Source organism: Botryllus schlosseri, chromosome 14, assembly GCF_051294905.1.
Source record: "Botryllus schlosseri isolate E-star chromosome 14, Bs_hap1, whole genome shotgun sequence".
Classification (NCBI taxonomy): Eukaryota; Metazoa; Chordata; class Ascidiacea; order Stolidobranchia; family Styelidae; genus Botryllus; species Botryllus schlosseri.
This window is the reverse complement of record NC_137249.1, coordinates 94,966-114,736: the sequence shown is the minus strand read 5'-3', so window position 1 is coordinate 114,736 and position 19,771 is coordinate 94,966. Positions and strand designations below refer to the sequence as shown.

The following is a 19,771-nucleotide window of genomic DNA, read 5'->3' as shown; positions in this document are numbered from 1 at the left end:
GAATGTATCTGCACTGCCTTCTGCACACGGACTGTAAGACATCGAAATTTTTATGTGACTTGCCAATGAACTCGATCACTTTTGTTGAAGCATTTACCGTATAGGTTGAGTCCGTTGAGAACTAGGTTTATTAATATTTTCATCGTTTCAAAACATCACAAGACTGCGATACTGTGAAAAGATAGGAAGGTGTCGAAACAACTTGGAGGTGCCTTTAAGATCAGACACCCACCTTAGCCTATAGGCGAAGTAAATAGGAGGCATGCACATTGAATGAAAAGTAATGCAGAGAGTATAAGACGCAAGCGACAAAATAAGGTGGCATGTAGGCGAGGTCGATGTTAGGTCGTGGTCCGTGCGGAACCGGATGTGTAGCAGAGCTGGACAACTAGAGTATATTCAGCTTTTACGAATTAGATTATAATTAAAAATATTTGAGCTACACAGTTTTTTCCAAATAAAGGTTAGAATTCATGAATTCGTGATAACTTGGAAATTGGGCACTTCTTCGATGGCAGTCAGAGATCGAAAAGTGTTCACCGTGATCACTAATGAATGCTTTCCATGAATACGAATAAAAATTTATAAACGTCAAAATGTATTGTTTTTTTTTTATGCCTTTGGAGAGACGGATATTAGGGTGGGGGAAAGGGAGATTGGAAGTGGGTTAGGGACAAAGTTGGGGTAGGGTATCCCAAGATTAGGGTTGGAGAAAGGGGTATATTAGGGCTGTAGGAGAGGGGATATTAGGACTGGGGGAAAGGGAGATTGGAGGTGGATTAAACCCCTGTTAGGGGTAATCTAACCCCAACTTTGAACCTCTCCAACCCCCTTCTCCCCCAACCCTACCCCCCGCCCTAACCCTAATCTTGGCATACCCTACCCCACCTCCAATCTCCCACTCCCCCAAGCCTACTATCCCCCTTCCCTAACCCTAATATCCCCTACCCTAACCCTATATCCTCCCTCCGGCAACCCTAACCCCAACCTTAACATTCCCCTCCCCCAACCCTAATATCTCCCCTAACCAAACTCTAATTTCCCCCCTCTCACAACCCTAATATCCCCTACCCTAACATCCTCCCTCCCGCAACCCCAACCTTAATATTCCCCTCCCCCAACCCTAATATCCCCCCTAACCCAACTCTAATTTCCCTCTCTCACAACCCTAATATCCCTTTCCCGCAACCCTGATATCCCCCTCCCCCACCCTAATACTCCAGCCCTAATCTTGGGATACCCAAAACCCAACTTTGACCCTAACCCTCTCCAAACGCAAAAACAATATATTTTGACGTTTATAAATTTTTATTCGTGTTCATGAAAAACATTCATTGGTGATCATGGTGAACACTGTTCGATCTCTGACTGCCATCGAAGGGGTGCCCACTTCTCTTTATGGGTAGGAAAGTAGACCAGACCCGATCGTTCTTCAAGTTGAAGTAATTTATTGAAAAAAAATGAAACATAGTGTGAGCACAGGACACCGATTCCATACAGGGTCATGTTCATGGGTTGTTGACACTGGCTTGTCATGATTGTGAAACGAAGAAATGCCGCATTTTCAGTTCAACCTGAAATTAGATAGGAATTAAAATTGGAGCATTAAAACGTTTCACAAATTGGTATATAGTTAGAGCAAAGATACATTTGGCAAGTTATGTTACAATAAGATTACCAGTATTTCGCGCTAATTAGTCTATTTAGGACAAGTATAGAATTATCTAGTTACCCAAGTCTATTGAGAGTATAGAATACGGTAGCCAACCAACATAGGTAGGTAAGATGCTGACTTGTATACGAAGTAACTACAAAAAAATTGGACAAATTTTGTTTTAAATTTAAGACACATTACGATGATTTATTCTCATTTTCAGCAATTTCAGTCTTAATGATGAAGTGAGGTCTTGAGATTGAGACTGATTCAGCTTTTTAAGACCATATAGAATTGTCAGGATTATTTGGTCTTGAAAATAAGATCAACAAGCGCATCTTGAAAGACAGATTGTGCTTCTTAAGACAGTTTTTTATGCATGAATTATATTGGTCTTGTTTTCAAGACAAATTTTGCTAATCAATAAACAATATATTCTGTGGTCTTAAAAATGAAACCAGAAAGTTGTCAAGAGATAAGAAAACAAGACTTGGCTTGCTTATTGAGACAATATTTGATACTTCCGTTTTTTGGTCTCTAAAACTTTCAAGACGAATTTAGCCTGGTCCTAAAATTCAGTAACCCCCAAATGCTATAGTAGTGACTCAGACATATCGTTCTGAGTTTAACATATTGAGTGAGAGAAAGAGAATTTTTGTTCGTATACATTACATATCAGATAAGAAAAACAAGACACAATATCATGCAACAATTCGAAATACAATGACTACAATTCAGCGGTAGTTTGAGATAAGTGTTATGTAGGCTACCTTGATAACGCTATGTAGTAATCTAGTGAATGTCTTATAAACTCATTATCACAGTAATATCCCAACACTGCAAATTGAGGTCACTCACGCTTTCCTTTCACTCAGACCGCAACACAAAAAGGATGCCCCCACAGCACTGCTATTATTTTTCATTCACTTGGGTCTCACTTTTGAGACTGAAAGTACTTGGGTTTCTAAAAAATTGATTTGAGACATTACAGCAAAATCTGTCCATTTTTTGATGTGAGTTGCGACGACGTTCAATTAACTACTATGCTCAGTAGTTTTGTAGCACTAGTTGCGGATTTTGAAAAGTGTGTGGTTCTAGTTCTATGGACTTCTTGTTGCGCATTTAATAAAATTAGTTGCTGAACAACTATAAGACACGTGTTGTGATACTGGTGTTCTGTTATGTGATGTTCTTGCAGCCATTGCTACCTCAGAGTCATCACTACTAACAGTGGCATGGCCAAGTGGGTAAGTTTTGGGCGTAGAAACCCCTCCTATGGCGAACTAGAAACCTCATTCATTTGAAGTGCCGATTGTAGCTTTGATATCTCCTAGCTCATTTGCAGCTCAGTAATTCGTTCCAATTAGTTGCTTCGGGATTGAGGTTGAATCTAGTTACATGTGTTTTGGTTTCAAAGTTGCGGATTTTTTGTTAGTTTTAGTGCATATAGCTCTAATTGTGGATTTTCAAAGGTCATTAGTCCAGTTCTATAGTGGTGCGTTTAGAAAATCCAGTGGTTTGTACAAGTGTGTTTGAATTGTTAATAGGATACCATTGGTACTGTGAACTGTATCAGTAAGGCGGAAAGGTATGAATACATTTTTGGATTGATATGAATCACCGCAAGGTTGCAATTTTCTAGTGCTGCAAATTTACGAGTCTTGTGTTTCTTTAGTTCTTATGAATGCTCAGAACTGTACTGAAAACAGCAAGGAGGATGTCCAGTTCCGTAGACGGAGGCGAAAAAATCAGTAAGAATGAAATGAAACGCCGAGCAAAAGCCGCACAAAAAGCGGCCGAAAAAGAGGCGAAAGCCAAAGTGGCTTCGGAATCTGTGCAGAAACCTAAAAAATCAAGCCTAGATGAAGAGAATCTCGACCCGAACCAGTATTTCCAGATGAGGTGCAACAAAATCGCTGAAATGCGGAAGCAAGGTCTGGAGCCGTACCCTCACAAGTTTCACGTTGAGATATCTCTCTCTAATTACATCGACAAGTACGGTTATGTGGAAGAAGGTGTTGTCGATCAGTCGGTGACCACGGCCATTGCTGGACGAATCCACGCGAAACGAGAGTCCGGACCTAAGTTGATCTTTTACGATGTCCGAGCCGAAGGTAAGAAGATACAAATTATGGCAAATGCCAAATATTATGAGAGTGGAGCGGGATTTGTTGAAATTCATGAGCGTACAAGGCGCGGTGACATCGTGGGCATTAGAGGCCATCCGTCGCGCACTAAGAAAGGCGAATTGAGCATAGTTCCCACACATATGGAGGTCTTAACGCCATGTCTTCACATGCTGCCCCATCTCCATTTTGGGTTAAAAGACAAAGAAACTCGATATCGACAAAGATACCTCGATTTGATCATAAACGAAGAGGTTCGCAACAAATTCATCGTGCGAGCCCAAATTATTTCCTATATCCGATCGTTTTTTGACGGGATGGGATTCTTAGAAGTGGAAACTCCGATGATGAACATGATTGCCGGCGGTGCCACTGCGAAACCATTTATAACCCACCATAATGATCTCAACATGGACTTATACATGAGAGTAGCTCCCGAGTTGTACTTGAAAATGCTTGTAGTCGGAGGACTCGATCGCGTGTATGAAATCGGAAGGCTGTTTCGTAACGAAGGCATCGATATGACGCACAACCCGGAGTTTACATCGTGTGAGTTCTACATGGCATACGCCGATTATGAAGACATCATCAAAGTCACGGAAAGTCTCGTATCGGGAATGGTGAAGCATATTCACGGATCGTACAAAGTCAAATATCATCCCGACGGACCAGATGGGGAGGAATGGGAAGTCGACTACACTCCGCCATTTAGAAGGTTCCGCATGCTGCCTGATCTTGAAAAGGCAATTGGAATGAAGCTACCAAAAGCCACCGACTTGGGAAGTCCCGAAGCCGCTAAGCAGCTGTCTGATATTTGCGAAAAACTCGGAGTAGATTGCTCGCCGCCGCGGACTAGTGCGCGCCTCTTAGATAAACTTGTTGGAGACTATCTCGAAACGCAATGCATCAATCCGACTTTCATCACGGAACATCCCGAGATCATGAGTCCTCTCGCGAAATGGCACAGGAAAATTGATGGAATTACGGAACGTTTCGAACTGTTTGTGAATAAAAAAGAGATCTGTAACGCTTACACAGAGTTGAACGATCCTATCGTGCAACGTGAGAGATTTGAACAACAAGCCAAGGACAAAGCGGCAGGTGACGATGAAGCGCAAATGGTGGATGAAAACTTTTGCACTGCTCTTGAATACGGCCTACCGCCGACTGGAGGATGGGGTATGGGGATAGACAGAGTCGCTATGTTCATGACAGATTCCAACAACATCAAAGAAGTTCTGCTGTTCCCGGCTATGAAACCAGAGGATGGTACGGCCGAGGTTGCGCAGGAACCTGGGAAGTAACGAAATTGCACAAATCATTTGGATTAATTCGCTGTCTTAGTGGCCGAATAGAATGTAAGCCCGCTGGTGCTTTAAATTCGATTTTTTTGAACTTGTGTACTTTTTGAGTGATGCCGTCGGCCTACATTCTGTTTTTGTGTTCATGTATGATAAATCTTGTTTCCACATTATCAGTTGCCTGAAGGGATTAGTTTGATATCATTTTTGGTGGGTGGGGATTGACTCCTTTCTGTATATCAATGCTTAAAAACGGACATTTGTTGCTTTGTCAAACATAAGATTTGACCGGAGGTGATGATATGACATTTAAAGGTCTTATTACTCGTCACCTTCATGACAGTGAAGTGATACAGGGTATGACGAAGACAGTCTGCAGTTGTTGGATAACGGAAACACAAGTAAGTAACAAAACAGCAGTCATGACCAGCAATATATGGAATCAATGACCTGACACGTGATACATGCATCATCCTGCACAGTCTCACAGTTCTCGTCTTGTAAAATGCAAACATACCCCAGTGGGGGCGAGCTCGAAGGGCCCTAAATTATTTGATGATTTAACATGGACAATAGAGTATTATCAAATAAATTTATGCAACTTTAATCAATGCTTTGCGCGATTTGATGTTGCCGTATCGTTTCATTATTGGGTACCCTTCTTCAGTGACGTGCGGTGAGGTTCATGGCTGGTGAGGCACGCCCCCCCCCCCCCTCCACGTACACACACAACACGCACGCAAGCACGTAAAGCACCTGATAAAGAGACCTAAAATGTGAATAACAACAGCAGCGGGTATAGAGAGCATTTTCTTTGCACACTGATAGCCGTTGCATTTACACATTCTATGACACGTGTATGACTGTCCCATTGTGCGAAATGAGCAAGTTTAGACAAATAATAATTAACTACTATCTCTTCCGAGTAGGCCTTCCGGTATTCGAAGAACATCAAAAAAGCATCCTCAGTTACATTTTTTTCAGTGAAAAAACACTAGATTTGCCGAATTTAGAAAGAAAATGCACTAGGTCAAGTCAAAATGCAATAGATCTAGTGTTTGGGAGTCCGGAGTGGCACCACTGAGCACAAACAACAACGCAGGCTTTGTAGGTATAAGGCTATGGCTATCACATACCACAATAAGGAGTTAAAGGGATTGCGCAGTCGAACACAGCATAAAGTACACGAACAACGACAATGAAGCATATGCAAGTAGCTATCACATACCACAATTTGACGTAACAATGGATGCAAAATACATAACAGCTACGTAAGTTACTTATGAATGTATTGGCTTCGCATTACGCATTGGCCGTCGCCTCTTATATAATTTCTACAAGAGTACAAGACGAAGACTGTTGGAGTCCAAAATCGAAAGCGCGTTTCAAAATGTTTCGATTTTCCAATTGTTAGCGAATAGTGCATGAAGGAGATTCGCTTGTGCCTCACCTAGCCATTGTCTCTCTACGATGGCATTGAGAGAGAGAGATGGTATTCTTTTTCGCCTGCACCATCGAGATGCTTTGACGACGGAGATGCGATACGGCCTTTATAGAAAGGTCGTCTAGTCTGCACGCCCGGTTTTTCTCCTCCATGCTATCCGTGATTGCTGAGCGCCTAGCAGAATAGCCGCGGATACCAGTTTTCGAGTCTTTGGTCTGACCCGGCCCGGGATCGAACCCACGGCCTACCGATCGAGAAGCCGGACGCACAACCATTACACTATCTCGCTCGGTAATAAAGGCGAAGGTCACCTTGCTTGGCGATTTTTGGGGGCTCTGGTGTCCTGACACTGTTAATATTCATATTTCCGGAATCAGTGTGACAATAGCGTTTCATTAATACCAGTTATTAAGAATTCCGAGCTATTTATCATAAATTGCATTGTTGCAGATGGATCGAGGCACGACCCGCCGTGCCTCACATGTGCCTCACCTCTCTTTGCGCTGTTTTATTTTAATGATAATGATGTAAATTGATGATGTTGGATGAAAAAAATGTCCAAATTTAGTTATTTATGAACGTGGATGTGTAACATAATATAATCATCGACTCGTGGAGGGGTTTCACAATTTTCACTTACTCATCCAGACGACAGGTGAGGCACTGCCTCACCTGTCTCATTGGACCGCACGTCACTGCCCTTCCTCCAAGAACAAATAAGCATGAATTATAGAAATTTGCCTTTCGACGTCGTCCATTAACACGTCACGACGCACCAAGACGTAAGAAGTTTTAGATCATGTAACATGCGATTCAGAGAAGATCGAGTGCCTGAACGATCCGCAGCGAGAAAACCGTGGCCGAAAAAGACTGCCCATATCCCGACGGAAAACTTCGATATATATACAATATACATATACATGGACGACCAGGCCCCTTCGGGGCGCTAGCTATGATACGGAGTACGTTATGTTGTAGTTTTTGCAGTGGCTCGTGTGCAGTTTTACTAGCAGCCCCGCAACAGAGGATGCCATGTTGTAACTTCGATTGGATTAGGGATTCAGAGAGTATCAGAAGAACCCAGGCCGCCATGAAACGTCTAAGGCTGTGGAACGGGCCACTCTTTGTTGATAGTGTCTGAACTTAGGGACTGAATATTACTCTACCAGGACCAATCAATCAATCAGGTTTATTAATATTTTCATCGTTTCAAAAACATCACAAGACTGCGATACAATGAAAAGATAGGAAGGTGTCGAGACAACTGGAGTAGCCATTAAGATCAGACACCCACCTTATATAGCCTAGGCGAAGTAAATAAGAGGCATGCACACTGAATGAAAAGTAATGCAAAGAATCTAAGACGCAAGCGACAAAATGAGGTGGCATGTGGCGGAGGGCGCGAGGTCGATGTTAGGTCGTGGTCCGGTAATCCTGAAGACTGGCTAGTATTGATTTAGAAGAAATTGCTTGTATTTCGACTTGAATGCGGACATGCTCGACGACTGTCGGATAGCCGGCGAGATGCCGAGGCCAGTAAACCCCGGGGTATTTGGCATTCCGTGTTGGAAACGGGCTGACCCAGGGTTGTAATGACTCGAGTCACGATTTTTTGATGACTCGACTTGACTCGAGTCATTTTCTCTAAATACGGAAATGACTCGACTCTCGAGTCAATTTGTGTATTGGCTCGACTTGGATTCGAGTCATTGCTGTGTCAAGTCCGCGATATACGGTTATATAGGTATTTGATTATGGTACTGCTATTATACATACGACATTCGATATCCTCAACATCAATGGAGGTTACACACTCATCGTTGGACGATGAGAATTGTGTCGATGAATCTATGAATATTTCCGTGCTGTAGCAGCACTTGAACTTGACACACTGCAGTTTTGCTGCATAGGTATGTGAAAAAAGGCAACGATGTAGCATAACCTACCGGTACTATTGATAAAATGTGGGGCTTTACCAGAAATTCGATTTTGATCACGTTTCCGATCTCGTGTAATGTATATATCCATCTAGGTGCCGTTATTCCAGGACGTAAATGTGCCTACTATATAATCAAATTTCTGTTATAATTATAGACGACTCCAGATAATTTGCCTCATTTAATGCAGCACCATCGATGGATGGAAAATGCCTATGCCAAGCCTGCGTATTGACCAATACTCATGATATATTTGTGGTTGATTGGGAGAAACATTCCACAACATCTGAATGCAGTGCAAATACTTATCTCCGTGTAAATTGCATCTGATCTCTCGTACCCCTCTGGGTGTTTTCTGTGAAAAGCATGTATTCGACAAATTGCATTTAACTTGTCTATAAATGTAATTTATAATCATATCTTCAATTACTTTCCATTTTGTGAAATTGGTAACGGAATAAACGAACTCTTTGAAGCAAAATATGACGGTTTCATTATGTAAAAAAGGAAGGAAGGGCAGGGAGTCAGACTATTTACGTTTGTATCACTAATGGGCTTGGACGATGGAGATGCGAAGAAAATGCAAGACTATCGAGTCTGCACCACGGTTTTTTCGCTCCACGCAATCTCAGTCCAGTGCGTTGAGTGCCTGCTGGTGTGAAAGCCGTGGATAACAGTTTTAATATAAAGTGGTTTATCTGACCGTGCAATAAGATGCACGCTCTAACATTACTGTACTCTATCAATTATCTAGGAAGTTGACGGAACACATGTTTCGGTGTTAGCTCACAGAGCACAGCCCCAGAGTAATTTTTCAATAGTCAGAGAGAATTAAATTCATTTCTACAGCGAACACAGAAGAAACATGTGTAAAGCCGTGTTAATTTTGAACTCATCCCCGAACTATACTCATTAAAGTCGTAATGTAACTCAAGTACGTACAATGAACTGGAAATCGTCTACAAACCCAGCCGCCAGCAAGTTTGCAGTGCGCAAATGGGGAAGATATGGTCGAGTATAATCAAATTGGATGCAACGGGAGGATTTTGATACAACTATGGATGCGCCAACATCACGAACTGGCCATGAACTCGTGAACTCATGAACAGTGAATTTCATGGCCGGCCATACGAATTCATCGTGGCCGGCCATGAAATTCACTGTGGCCGGCCACGAGACAACGCTTTTTCATGGCCGGCCACGAGATATTCGTGGCCGGCCACAGAAAAATATGGGGCCAGTAAGTGGCCACGGGAAAGCTGAGACCCCTACTGATTCTTTTTAGACTGACATCCCCTCGGCCTGGATGAGTGTCCGATGTCACAGTTCTTTTCAATGTTGATCTGTTTGAAGCCGCGGCTCTTTCTAGTTCTTCCCATTCATTCATTGTGAGTGCTTTCTTTCGTCGGGTCTTTTCCTGGGCTTTTTTTGTGGATGCAAGAACGGCGACTTGCGGCGGGGAAATGGAGCCCAGATAAACTTCCGAACCGGGGCCTCCCGATTCGTGGGCGTTTATCGTCACCACTACGCTATATCTCCCGCCATGCATGCCTCCTCTTTACATCGCCTAGGCTAGGGATGGGCAATTATTTTCCTCCGCGGGCCAAATGAGAAGTTATAATACGTTGGCGGGCCGAGTGAAAAATTGTAGCTATATATTCTCAGCGTATTTTGATTTTATTTCCTAATTGCATTGTTAAAAAATGCTGCTCGAGTGAAGGTGTTTATGTTAGGTAATGAGAAAGTGACGATAAATTTATAATAATATTTAGCTATTCGCCGTCGTGATTCGAAACAATGTTAAAAATGATACATCTTTTAAATCTCTTTAGTCCCCTATACACAGTCGTCTATTACGACTCTAAAACAGTGGTTCTCAAACTTTCTTAAGCCCCAGCAAACACCCGATGTCCAGTTGACTTCCTGCGGAAAAGACGCAGGACGCCCAGTGTTACTTCCCTGGAGTGGATTTGTCGACAACTAGAAGCGTCCTAAACACTTCCTGAGTTGGTCTACTATGGACGTGAAGCGACTCCATATGGACTCATTGGATCTGCTGTGAACGTGACGTGACTCCCTATGGATGCGTCAGACCTACTGTGGACGCGACGTGACTCCCTATGGATATGTCATTTACCACCTGTTCTATTCCTCAGGATTACCATATCAGGACTCCCCTCCTAACCTGGTGCAATTACATGGAATTCAACATCATATAAACTAACGAACTGTTTATATTGGGTTACTGTAAAACGACAATTGCAAAATACAAGTACAACATTAACTAATGAACTATTACTGGTAAACAAAGTTCAGGCTTATGTGAAAAATCGATCAGGAAATCACTACGAATAAATGTGTCAGTGGGATTTTGCATATAACAGCAAGTTCTAAGTCAATTTTATATTACCATTACAAACATTTCAATTGAAGTGCATCATGAAATTAGAAATAAACGTGTCACATGACTTTGAAAAAGTACAACTGCTAATACAACTAAAACAGGGAAATGCATGGAGCAATCATAAGTAAAATTTACATTGCATATTATAAAACGATGCATCATTTGCACCGCATCATGTTAAGAGCGCGAGTGCGTATTCGCAATAAACTTGGTTGCAACAACAGTTTTCTTCTTGGTCTTTGTTTTGCCTGAAACATATACAACAATGTCAGCAAATCATTTGTAGAGCCACTCTGCTGACATAGCACATGGAATTTGCGTCAGAGCTGCTTCAATTTCTATTCCCTCATGCATTAATTGTGATCCGCTACTTCTACTTGTGCTGAGTAATAATTTATGACGATACTACAATGTCTGCTCGAGTACGGGAGCTTCTGATACAGAGTATGAAACCCGTCAATCAAATTATATTGTGGAAACACCTCAAGTACATACTTCAGTACTTTCCAGAACTTCTACTTTACCTAAAATAGTTTTGATAAGCCATGTATATCGCTGCTTGAGTGCTTGAACCCAAGTAGAAATACATTGCGTTACTCTTACTTGTACTAGACTACTGACGCTACAAATATTTCTAATTGAGTGCTGAACATGATTGCTTTCCTTATCTCTGTTTAAAAGCATACAACTACGACATTCCTCAAGTCTCCATATTTTGACCATGTCGACACTTGGAAGTAGTTTGATGTCTTGTAAATCGCTATTTATACTATTTAGTACGGTACTAACGATGAATACTTTGACCACCTTTATTTGGAACTTATCACCTACTACAACTAGGGCTTGCCACGAATCTGAATAGAGCAACGATAAGTCGAAACAGATGATCTTTTAGGGTGCATAAATTGTATTCAACAAGAATTAGAATTCCGATTCTATGTACCACTGCGAGGCCTAAAAACATAGATTCGTCATATCGCAGAACACGGCACATGTAGGACGTAGCTACGCACGATCGTGTGAATGACAAATGTATTGTCTCAAAGTACAATAAAATAGGAATTATCTTAAATCTAAAAAACATTCTTCGATATGATGTAGAGCCGGTATTCATTTTCTTCGAATTCGCATACGAGATAGATATTTCAACTTTTCCTTGTTCATAATGTTGTCACATCATATAGAGCAGAGGCTTCAAATTCAAATGTGGTCGCAGGTCAATTCCGGATTATTGACGACGCAGCAAGATAGGGATATTCAATGTATAATAGGGTTGTCCAAAATTTGAAAAATTTCGAAAATGCTGCGTTGTAATGTCTTATTCTATAGATTATTGATTAAAAACATCAACAAGCCTGAAAGAAGCTCTCAGGAACGTCGTTAAGATTTCTTACAAAGCGTTTGAAAGTAGCCGTCTGCATGTGGGCGGGGAATCGATGAAGTGGGCGGGCAATCACGAACCTAGAATTTTGATTGGTTGGAACCTGTAATAATAAGCTACTGATTGGCTGAAATACTGATTTTGTGATCATTGCTGGTCACGATTTCGTTCTACTCTGTTGTGTTGGTTTGCAGCCATTTCTGTTCGTGGCATTGGCGATATGGTAAATTGACGTTGTTAATGCTGCCATCGACAACAGCATAACGATCCAGTAATATATTTTCTACCTGAACACTGTGTATAACAGTTTTGTTACTTCTTGCACAGGAGCTTGGCCAATTAAGATAAGAATGAACTAGATGCATGCATCGTGCTACCTTCGAGCCTTCTAAAACATACCAGTTGACAACGACTGTAACTCATAAATTGCAAACCAGTAGTCAATTTCTCCTTATGGCTTGTTATGGTAAGTCGACGTCTCTCTCTAAAACGAACGCATATTACACTTTTTATTCAAGATTTAACAAAGGCAAAAATGCTATTTACAAAAGGCATCATTAAAAAGTATATCGCAGGGTCAGTGTTGCAGATCACTGGCCTTTGATAAGAGTAGACTTCCTGCTGTCTCCAAAAATCTTCCTATGCTGTTCCACAGCTTGAAGCAAACTGTCTCTTTGCTGTTCATTGTCAGTCAAGATTGCAGCATAGTCTGTGCTTAGCTTGACACCTCTTTCTGCGGCATCATTAACGACTTTGACAGAACTAACGTAGCAATTCATTTTATTGAATGAATCTGAAAAGTGCCAATCATCAACCGGTTGACGCAGCCAATCCCCAGAGCATTCAAAAACTTCAAATATGTACCACGACTGGGGCCCAATAAGGTCAGACAACGTACTGTCCTTGTTGATCTGTATAGTTGCATTCAATGAGGGTGGGCCCCTTCTGAAACTGGAAGTCCGCTCTACTTGCAGGAGCGCCTTTGCCATATTTTCCCGGGTTTCCTTGCTTTCCGTCGGTGAAAACAAGGCGTATACAGCGGTTTCCTCAACAATATACCAGTCGTGCTTCAAAAGCTTTCGTGAAGCAGCTGTGGAAACTTGCTCATCATATTCCTTATAACTCAACATGTGCTGAACGAATCTCAAGTCATTACCAGCTGCATCACGACCAATGCTTGAATCCACCCACGCAGGGATATAAAAGAGAACCAAAAATAAATTGAAGCGGCGCAGCAGTTCAACTTCTTCAGATTTGTAATCTAATTGGTCGGCCCGCATGAACATCTGTTGAGCATACAGAATTGTACCCATCCATCTCGCATGGTGTGCTGCACCAGGTTTGTGATGACGTATATCTTCATCTGCACCGAGAAGAGCAAGAGCATTAGTCACACATTGCTTGTAGTCATCCCGTGTGAAAAAATCTTTTCTGTTCAACAGTAGCTTGAACTTATCAACTATCATTGCAGCTCGTTCAGCAAAACATAGAGGAATAGTCAGAGTCTTGAATTGCTGTTCCTTGTCAAGACTGCTCCAGTTCCTTTTAAGGTGGGCAAACCATGCATTCTCTGGTCCAGTTGTGGCCTTTCCAAATAAAGATTTCCAAACGTCTTTCACTACCAGCTCATACACATGGTGCCGACATGCATGGTAGAACACCTTCCTTCCTAGAACCTCTTCAAGAATCTTTGCCGCACCCTTCTTCCAGCCGCTGTTGCTTGCTGTAGTGTCAAAAACCAAAGCTGTTACAGCATCTTTTATATTCCAACTTTCAATTATGTTGAAAGTGGTTTCTGCTTGCGTCTGACCTGCAGCATTTTGCATCTTTTGAATGCCAAGTAGTTTTCCTTCTGAGTATTGAGGATGACAAGATAGGACAATTGACAGAGCCTCATACCGATTTCCTAATCTATCCTCTGTGAGCTTTCCATCCCAATGAATAGCAACATGTTGAGGTTTATTTTCTGCAAATTTTTCTGAAATATCCTTGGAAATTTCAAGACGATTTGTTTCCCTGGCTCTCTTTGTCGAAGATCTTGACAGAGAGAACATTGCTATGTCACCGCCACAAGCCGTAATAAATGCTCCGATCAGCATTGTTGCCTTGTTGTCTGTTATTTGCAATCGATCCAGAGCTTGGGACACATGGGTATTATTCATAATATTTTTAGGTGCCATCAGCTTAATGGCTGTCGAGGTGCCAAGACCAACATCAGCATCATAATCAGAACTTGAACTCAAACTATCACCCTCTTTTGAAGATGAAGAAGATGCTAAAACAACATAGTCATCACTTGAGTCATGTTGAATGTTATTAACAGTTCTATCCGCCATGGTTGCTGTTTTCTTTTCGATGTCTTTAGCGAGAATCTTGTCTCTTCCCAACATTATGCATTTGCGAGATTGCTGTTGATCTTCATAGAATGCAATGTCTTCGAGCTTTCTATCATGTGATAGATAAATGTCATTTTGTATTATTGCTATCGCATCTGTACTTCCAATATCCCACAACTTGTCCAAATCTTCCGTGAATTTTTTCCTCTTACCCTTGGGATCACTTTCCCGTTTCATGGTCGCCTTCAGAAAAATATATTTTTTGTTCAGTTTTTCAAGTAATTTCACCGCATTTCCTTTAAGTATTGTGGCAATTCTCGCCATTTGCCACACTGTCATGACATCATGAACCACCACATTACATAGCTCACGAGTAGGGGTTGACTGAGGGCAATGGTCTTTCAGATGCAGAAAGTAACTCATTACTTCTCGCAAGGTTGGTAATCTCGAGCCACAGATGTAATCGCAAGCATATCCGACCAAGTAATGCTCAGATCGAGATCTTGTTCTTCTCTGTGGCAAGTGCACAGTCTTCCGCCGTTTTGCCTCTGCCATGACAGTAATATTTTTGCCTTCTATCATAAATTACAGCTACGCCTAAAACATTTAAGTAACAAGTGTTACATTACGACTATTAACTCACCAACCCACAATGCCCTTGTACATAACCACAACCACTACTAACAAAATCGACCTCATCAGAACAGAAAATGCTGCTGCAACTAAAACATTGAGCAAGGAACAAGTGTTGCATTACAACTATTGATGCATCAACCCACAATGCGCTTTACAAATTCCTGTCTCTACTAACAGACTCGACCTCCGCAAAACAGAAACTACTGCTACAACTGATACATTCAAAGAACCACTGTTACATTACTACTATTGACTCATCAAACCACAACACGCTTTTACAGTATTACAGCCGTCACCAACAGACTCAGCAGCAGCAAAACCTACTCCTTCTGTCAAACACGGTGAAGCACCCAAATCAGAGCTGACAGCCGCCGTCATCATTGAAGCATAACCGATTACCCAATCAAGAATCGTGGTTTCGTCATTGCCCGCCTAGTTGCAATTTCGCCGTCGGTGGCCCGCCCACTCTTTGGCAGCTACTTTCAAACGCTTTGTAAGAAATCTTATCGACGTTCCTGAGAGCTTCTTTCAGGCTTGTTGATGTTTTTAATCAATAATCTATAGAATAAGACATTACAACGCAGCATTTTCGAAATTTTTCAAATTTTGGACAACCCTAATGTATAATTTCCATGTAGGCCTTATTTGACGGGAGCTTGCAGACAGGCATTCCACAAACATCTCGAGAATATAATTTACTATTGTATTATTCACGTTTGACACGAAAAAAATCACAGTTTTGAATATTGCAATAAAATTATTTTTGTGCTGGGCATAATTTGTTAAAATAATGAGTTATAGAGATGATGCAATAGGATGCATCATGACATCATCAAACTCTGGGTTATACTATTTCAGTTGGTGGACCTTTGACGTGTCACAGTTGTATTTTAAAATCTACTGAAATTTGATCTGGTATCAGAGCATTTGAGCGGTGTAGCCTAATCCGGGTTTTGATATAGTCGTGAAAAGTAGGCTGTTGCTACTGTAAAGTAGGCTGTTGCTACTGTAATTACCAAAGTCAAATTAATTCAGAATTAGATGTTGGCTTCGATTATTATTGGAACATATCAACAACTTTAGCCATAGTAATAGCATTGTTTCTTAGCCTTAGCGATCGCACACTTCATGCTACTCATAAGATTTCTAGCAGCCAAAAATTTATTTTCAACACAATTTCTGATGGTACCTATATTAAAATCAGATAGTCAATTCACATAAAATTGCGCATAGCACGAGAACCACAGCATATAGGTCTAATTCCACGATGCATATCGTACCACAAAAGGGTCTACGGGCCCTGTTCAAGAACCCCTGGGATAGAATAGAGCACAAAATCTTCTTTCAGAACTTTTTACTTCATTTTGAAGTGAATTTTACAAGCCTGGTAAATGGCTAATTGTACAGTAGAAATTCAAGGCGTTGCAACTATTTAAACTCCGGTGCAAACAATATGTACTTTGACCACCAACTATGATTAAACGCTAAGAATGCCTACGCAACACCTCGACCAAATCTACTTTTTCAAACTTATTATTTGTATACTTTCCAGAAGTGCATTATCTACTTCCATTTCGAGTAGATCTAACGCAACTTTAAAGTTGTTACCTCTAGGTGTGTATAAATCCATAACATTACATCTACTTCAGTTCAAAAGATGATTACTTTCACAGCCTCTGCTTTCCATGAAGTGTATTCAATGTTTTATACCTTTTGACTTTTTCCTGAGGATGACGCAGCACCGATTTTACAGCAACGCTTGTTCCATGTGGCAGTAGTTCTTCCGAACGTTTTTGGTTCCAGTCATCAAGACATACTTTGTACAGTGTTCTTGACGTTGTTGAACACTATCAATTGAAGACATTGCCGATCTAAATAATCAAAGATATTATAATGTTTGTAGTGAAGCCATTTGTCAAGAAGCCAAGCCAGGAATCTAGAATATCCTGTAAAAAAAAAGACAATGAAGTTCAAGCTGGACCATTCGCACATTCTACTCACTACAATGACTAATCAGTAGGGCTGAGCACATTGGTATGGTTACTCAAATCTCGAACGAGTATCAATTCTTATGATTCGAGCCAAGTATGTGACTATTTTCAAGACAGCCTACTGAAATTACATGCTCTGTGCCACTATAACAATGCAGTTTATAATAAAATTATAGTTCCACCCAGCACGTTTTAGCAGCCCGATTGCGAACCACCGTCAATTGTATATTTCCGCATCATCGATGGCACTTTTTTCAGGGTAATAAATTGCTAATTAATGAAATATCATAAATCATCATATATAGTTCGTAACTTCAACTTACATAATTTAACATTTTGATCCATGAACAATGCACCACTGCGGCGCCTTCCTCTGAAGTTTAGAACTACATAACATTGCCTGTTCAATATCTAGTCTCCTGGTAGAAATGAAGTAACTTTGTATACACAAACACAGATATGTCCCATCCATATATAGTAAGAATCCATTGATAATAAGGTTGTGTTTTCTTATCGACGGCAAGATGACCATGAGCAATCAGCCTTCCTTAGGGCCCATCCATAGCCTACTTTTTTGATACTGCTGCAATGTAGGCAATGTTTCCGTGTATATATACTAATATCGAAAGTTATAATCAAGCAATAAAAGTATGCACGGAGGCCGTGCCAACATTGCGGTAACATTGCCAACAACCCGTCTGCACCAGGCTATGAACATGTTAAGTTTATAGAGTTTATAATTGGTTTAGTGTTTGAGTATCCTTTGATTAGAGCGAGGTTAAAGATGGGCTAACAAACTATTATAATGTTGTTCCTAAAATACCCTAAATATAAACCAATATTGCCAAAAATTCTTACATGTTCACTGAAAGCCTCAATTATTTTATTAACGCTATTATAGATGGTTATGGTTATATACTGTTGTGGACACAAAAATACGAAAATGGATGTTAATGTGATGCTACAATCTTCATGCATCCACAAATTCAGCAATCTCACATTCCATAAAGGAACATTCCACATTTCTGTAAGCCTATACATAACATTTCAAAATTCAGTATATACCGATATGTTATAAAATACCGGTACATTACTTTATGCGGCATCTGGTTTGCTGATTGGGTCCTGCAGTCCTAGGAAATCCTTGTAAAACTTTTCACAGGATGCACATGAAATGGCAAGTTATTGCTTGTGAGACATTATGGAACAGAGCACAATAAATCAGACTTCTATGATCAATACATTATCATATAGTATCAAATGTAGCCTACTACAAGAATTATCGGCTTGCATGAGTTACCGATTAGCAGCGGGTCGATCAATTCCGTCTGTAGGTGATATTACAGCCGTGTCACTATAATCATATAATCGAATTCATTATATCGCATCAGCAGTTCATGATGATCGAGACTATTGCTGTTTATTAAATATAGCACTCAAATATCAAGCTCCCTGCCCTTCCGGTACTCATGATAGAGACATCTCACAGTCCACGCTGTTAACGTTTCCAATTATGAACTAAACCATTACTGTGATAATTCGTCCCTCCGCCATTGCTACATACGGTGATCAAATTGAATTACACGCGCGGCGCATGCGCGATGCTCGCCAAATAGAAGAAGGCAGGCTTCTGGTTTTATGGTTGGATGAATCTGAAGCAACAGGCGTGTTCGACTCCATTATCGAAATAGCCGAGAGGATTGCTTACTGCGTTGTTCCGTGATTGGAATAGTCATCACAATCCCATCATGACGATTATCAAGTTCTGATATCGGAATATTGCACATGCATTACGAGTATTTGCCCCTGATGTGGGCATTTTCAACCCAGTAATGTCACAATAAAATAAGCCACTGTGTCTCTGTATCGCACATTATATCGAGCCTCTTTAGCACTGTGCGACCGCAATGATCGACAGCCGGGCTTGTGAAGTTCCACGCGATGAGAAAGTCACACCATATCAACATTCACGGCTTCACTCCACTAGATTTCACTTGTATCAGGACTGTATTCAACACAACTTATTCAGCATTGATTGCAGAATAATGCACATTTAAGTTCACAGAAACGATTTCCCAGTAAGGACATCCAAATCAACTCCTGTGTTGGTGGCATCCAGGCATCACACTATTATGACATCCACTGGAATGGTCATTGGTGACTGGCATAGGAGCACTCTTAAAGTTACTTCCTCTGGGGGTCTCTTGGAGTTACATAATTGGACGTCAATTTGTGACCTACTGAGCAAGTCCTCAGTCACTAAAAGTGGGACGTGGGACGACTGGGCACAATTGTGGACGTACCCGTAAGTCCGTGGGAGATCGGGTGTTTGCTGGGGCACGCCTACTCTTACGATAGTGAACTATTTCACGCCCGCCTTATCATGATATCACTAAAATAATAAAAAGTGCAACCAGAATGTTAGCAATCCCAACGGATAGTTTGATGGCATGTTGATGAGAGAATTCTTAAATATCAAAGTCGGACAAATCCACAGAACACGGAGCGCGAAATTTAAAAAATAAATTAACTCCGGTTTCGTGCCCCCTTTCAGAGGCTTT

At 41.1% G+C, this 19,771-nt stretch overlaps 1 protein-coding gene and 3 long non-coding RNA genes across 8 annotated transcripts; 2 read left to right on the top strand and 2 right to left on the bottom strand.

The window, feature by feature from the left end:
- Positions 1-1,017: 1,017 nt before the first annotated feature.
- LOC145455890 (uncharacterized) lies at positions 1,018-7,448 on the bottom strand. 2 transcript variants are annotated; one of them, XR_013920450.1, is made up of 2 exons: positions 5,992-6,524; positions 1,018-1,574 (listed from the first exon to the last, which is right to left on the bottom strand). It is a non-coding gene; the product is annotated as an uncharacterized LOC145455890 (long non-coding RNA). The 2 variants fall into 2 exon arrangements; XR_013920449.1 differs by lacking the exon at positions 5,992-6,524 and adding an exon at positions 6,532-7,448 and having other exon boundaries at positions 1,186-1,574.
- Positions 2,968-5,271, top strand: LOC145455885 (lysine--tRNA ligase-like). The gene is made up of 2 exons (XM_080333910.1): positions 2,968-3,242; positions 3,330-5,271. Exon 2 carries the CDS (start codon positions 3,339-3,341, stop codon positions 5,082-5,084), a length of 1,746 nt encoding a protein of 581 aa, XP_080190036.1. The 5' UTR covers positions 2,968-3,242; positions 3,330-3,338; the 3' UTR covers positions 5,085-5,271.
- Positions 7,445-10,746, top strand: LOC145455893 (uncharacterized). The gene is made up of 2 exons (XR_013920457.1): positions 7,445-7,502; positions 7,850-10,746. It is a non-coding gene; the product is annotated as an uncharacterized LOC145455893 (long non-coding RNA).
- LOC145455891 (uncharacterized) lies at positions 10,679-18,991 on the bottom strand. 4 transcript variants are annotated; one of them, XR_013920453.1, is made up of 4 exons: positions 18,305-18,991; positions 17,534-17,629; positions 16,930-17,090; positions 10,679-11,114 (listed from the first exon to the last, which is right to left on the bottom strand). It is a non-coding gene; the product is annotated as an uncharacterized LOC145455891 (long non-coding RNA). The 4 variants fall into 4 exon arrangements; XR_013920452.1 differs by having other exon boundaries at positions 17,534-18,862; positions 18,919-18,977; XR_013920454.1 differs by lacking the exon at positions 17,534-17,629 and having other exon boundaries at positions 18,305-18,986.
- Between the last annotated feature and the right edge of the window lie 780 nt (positions 18,992-19,771).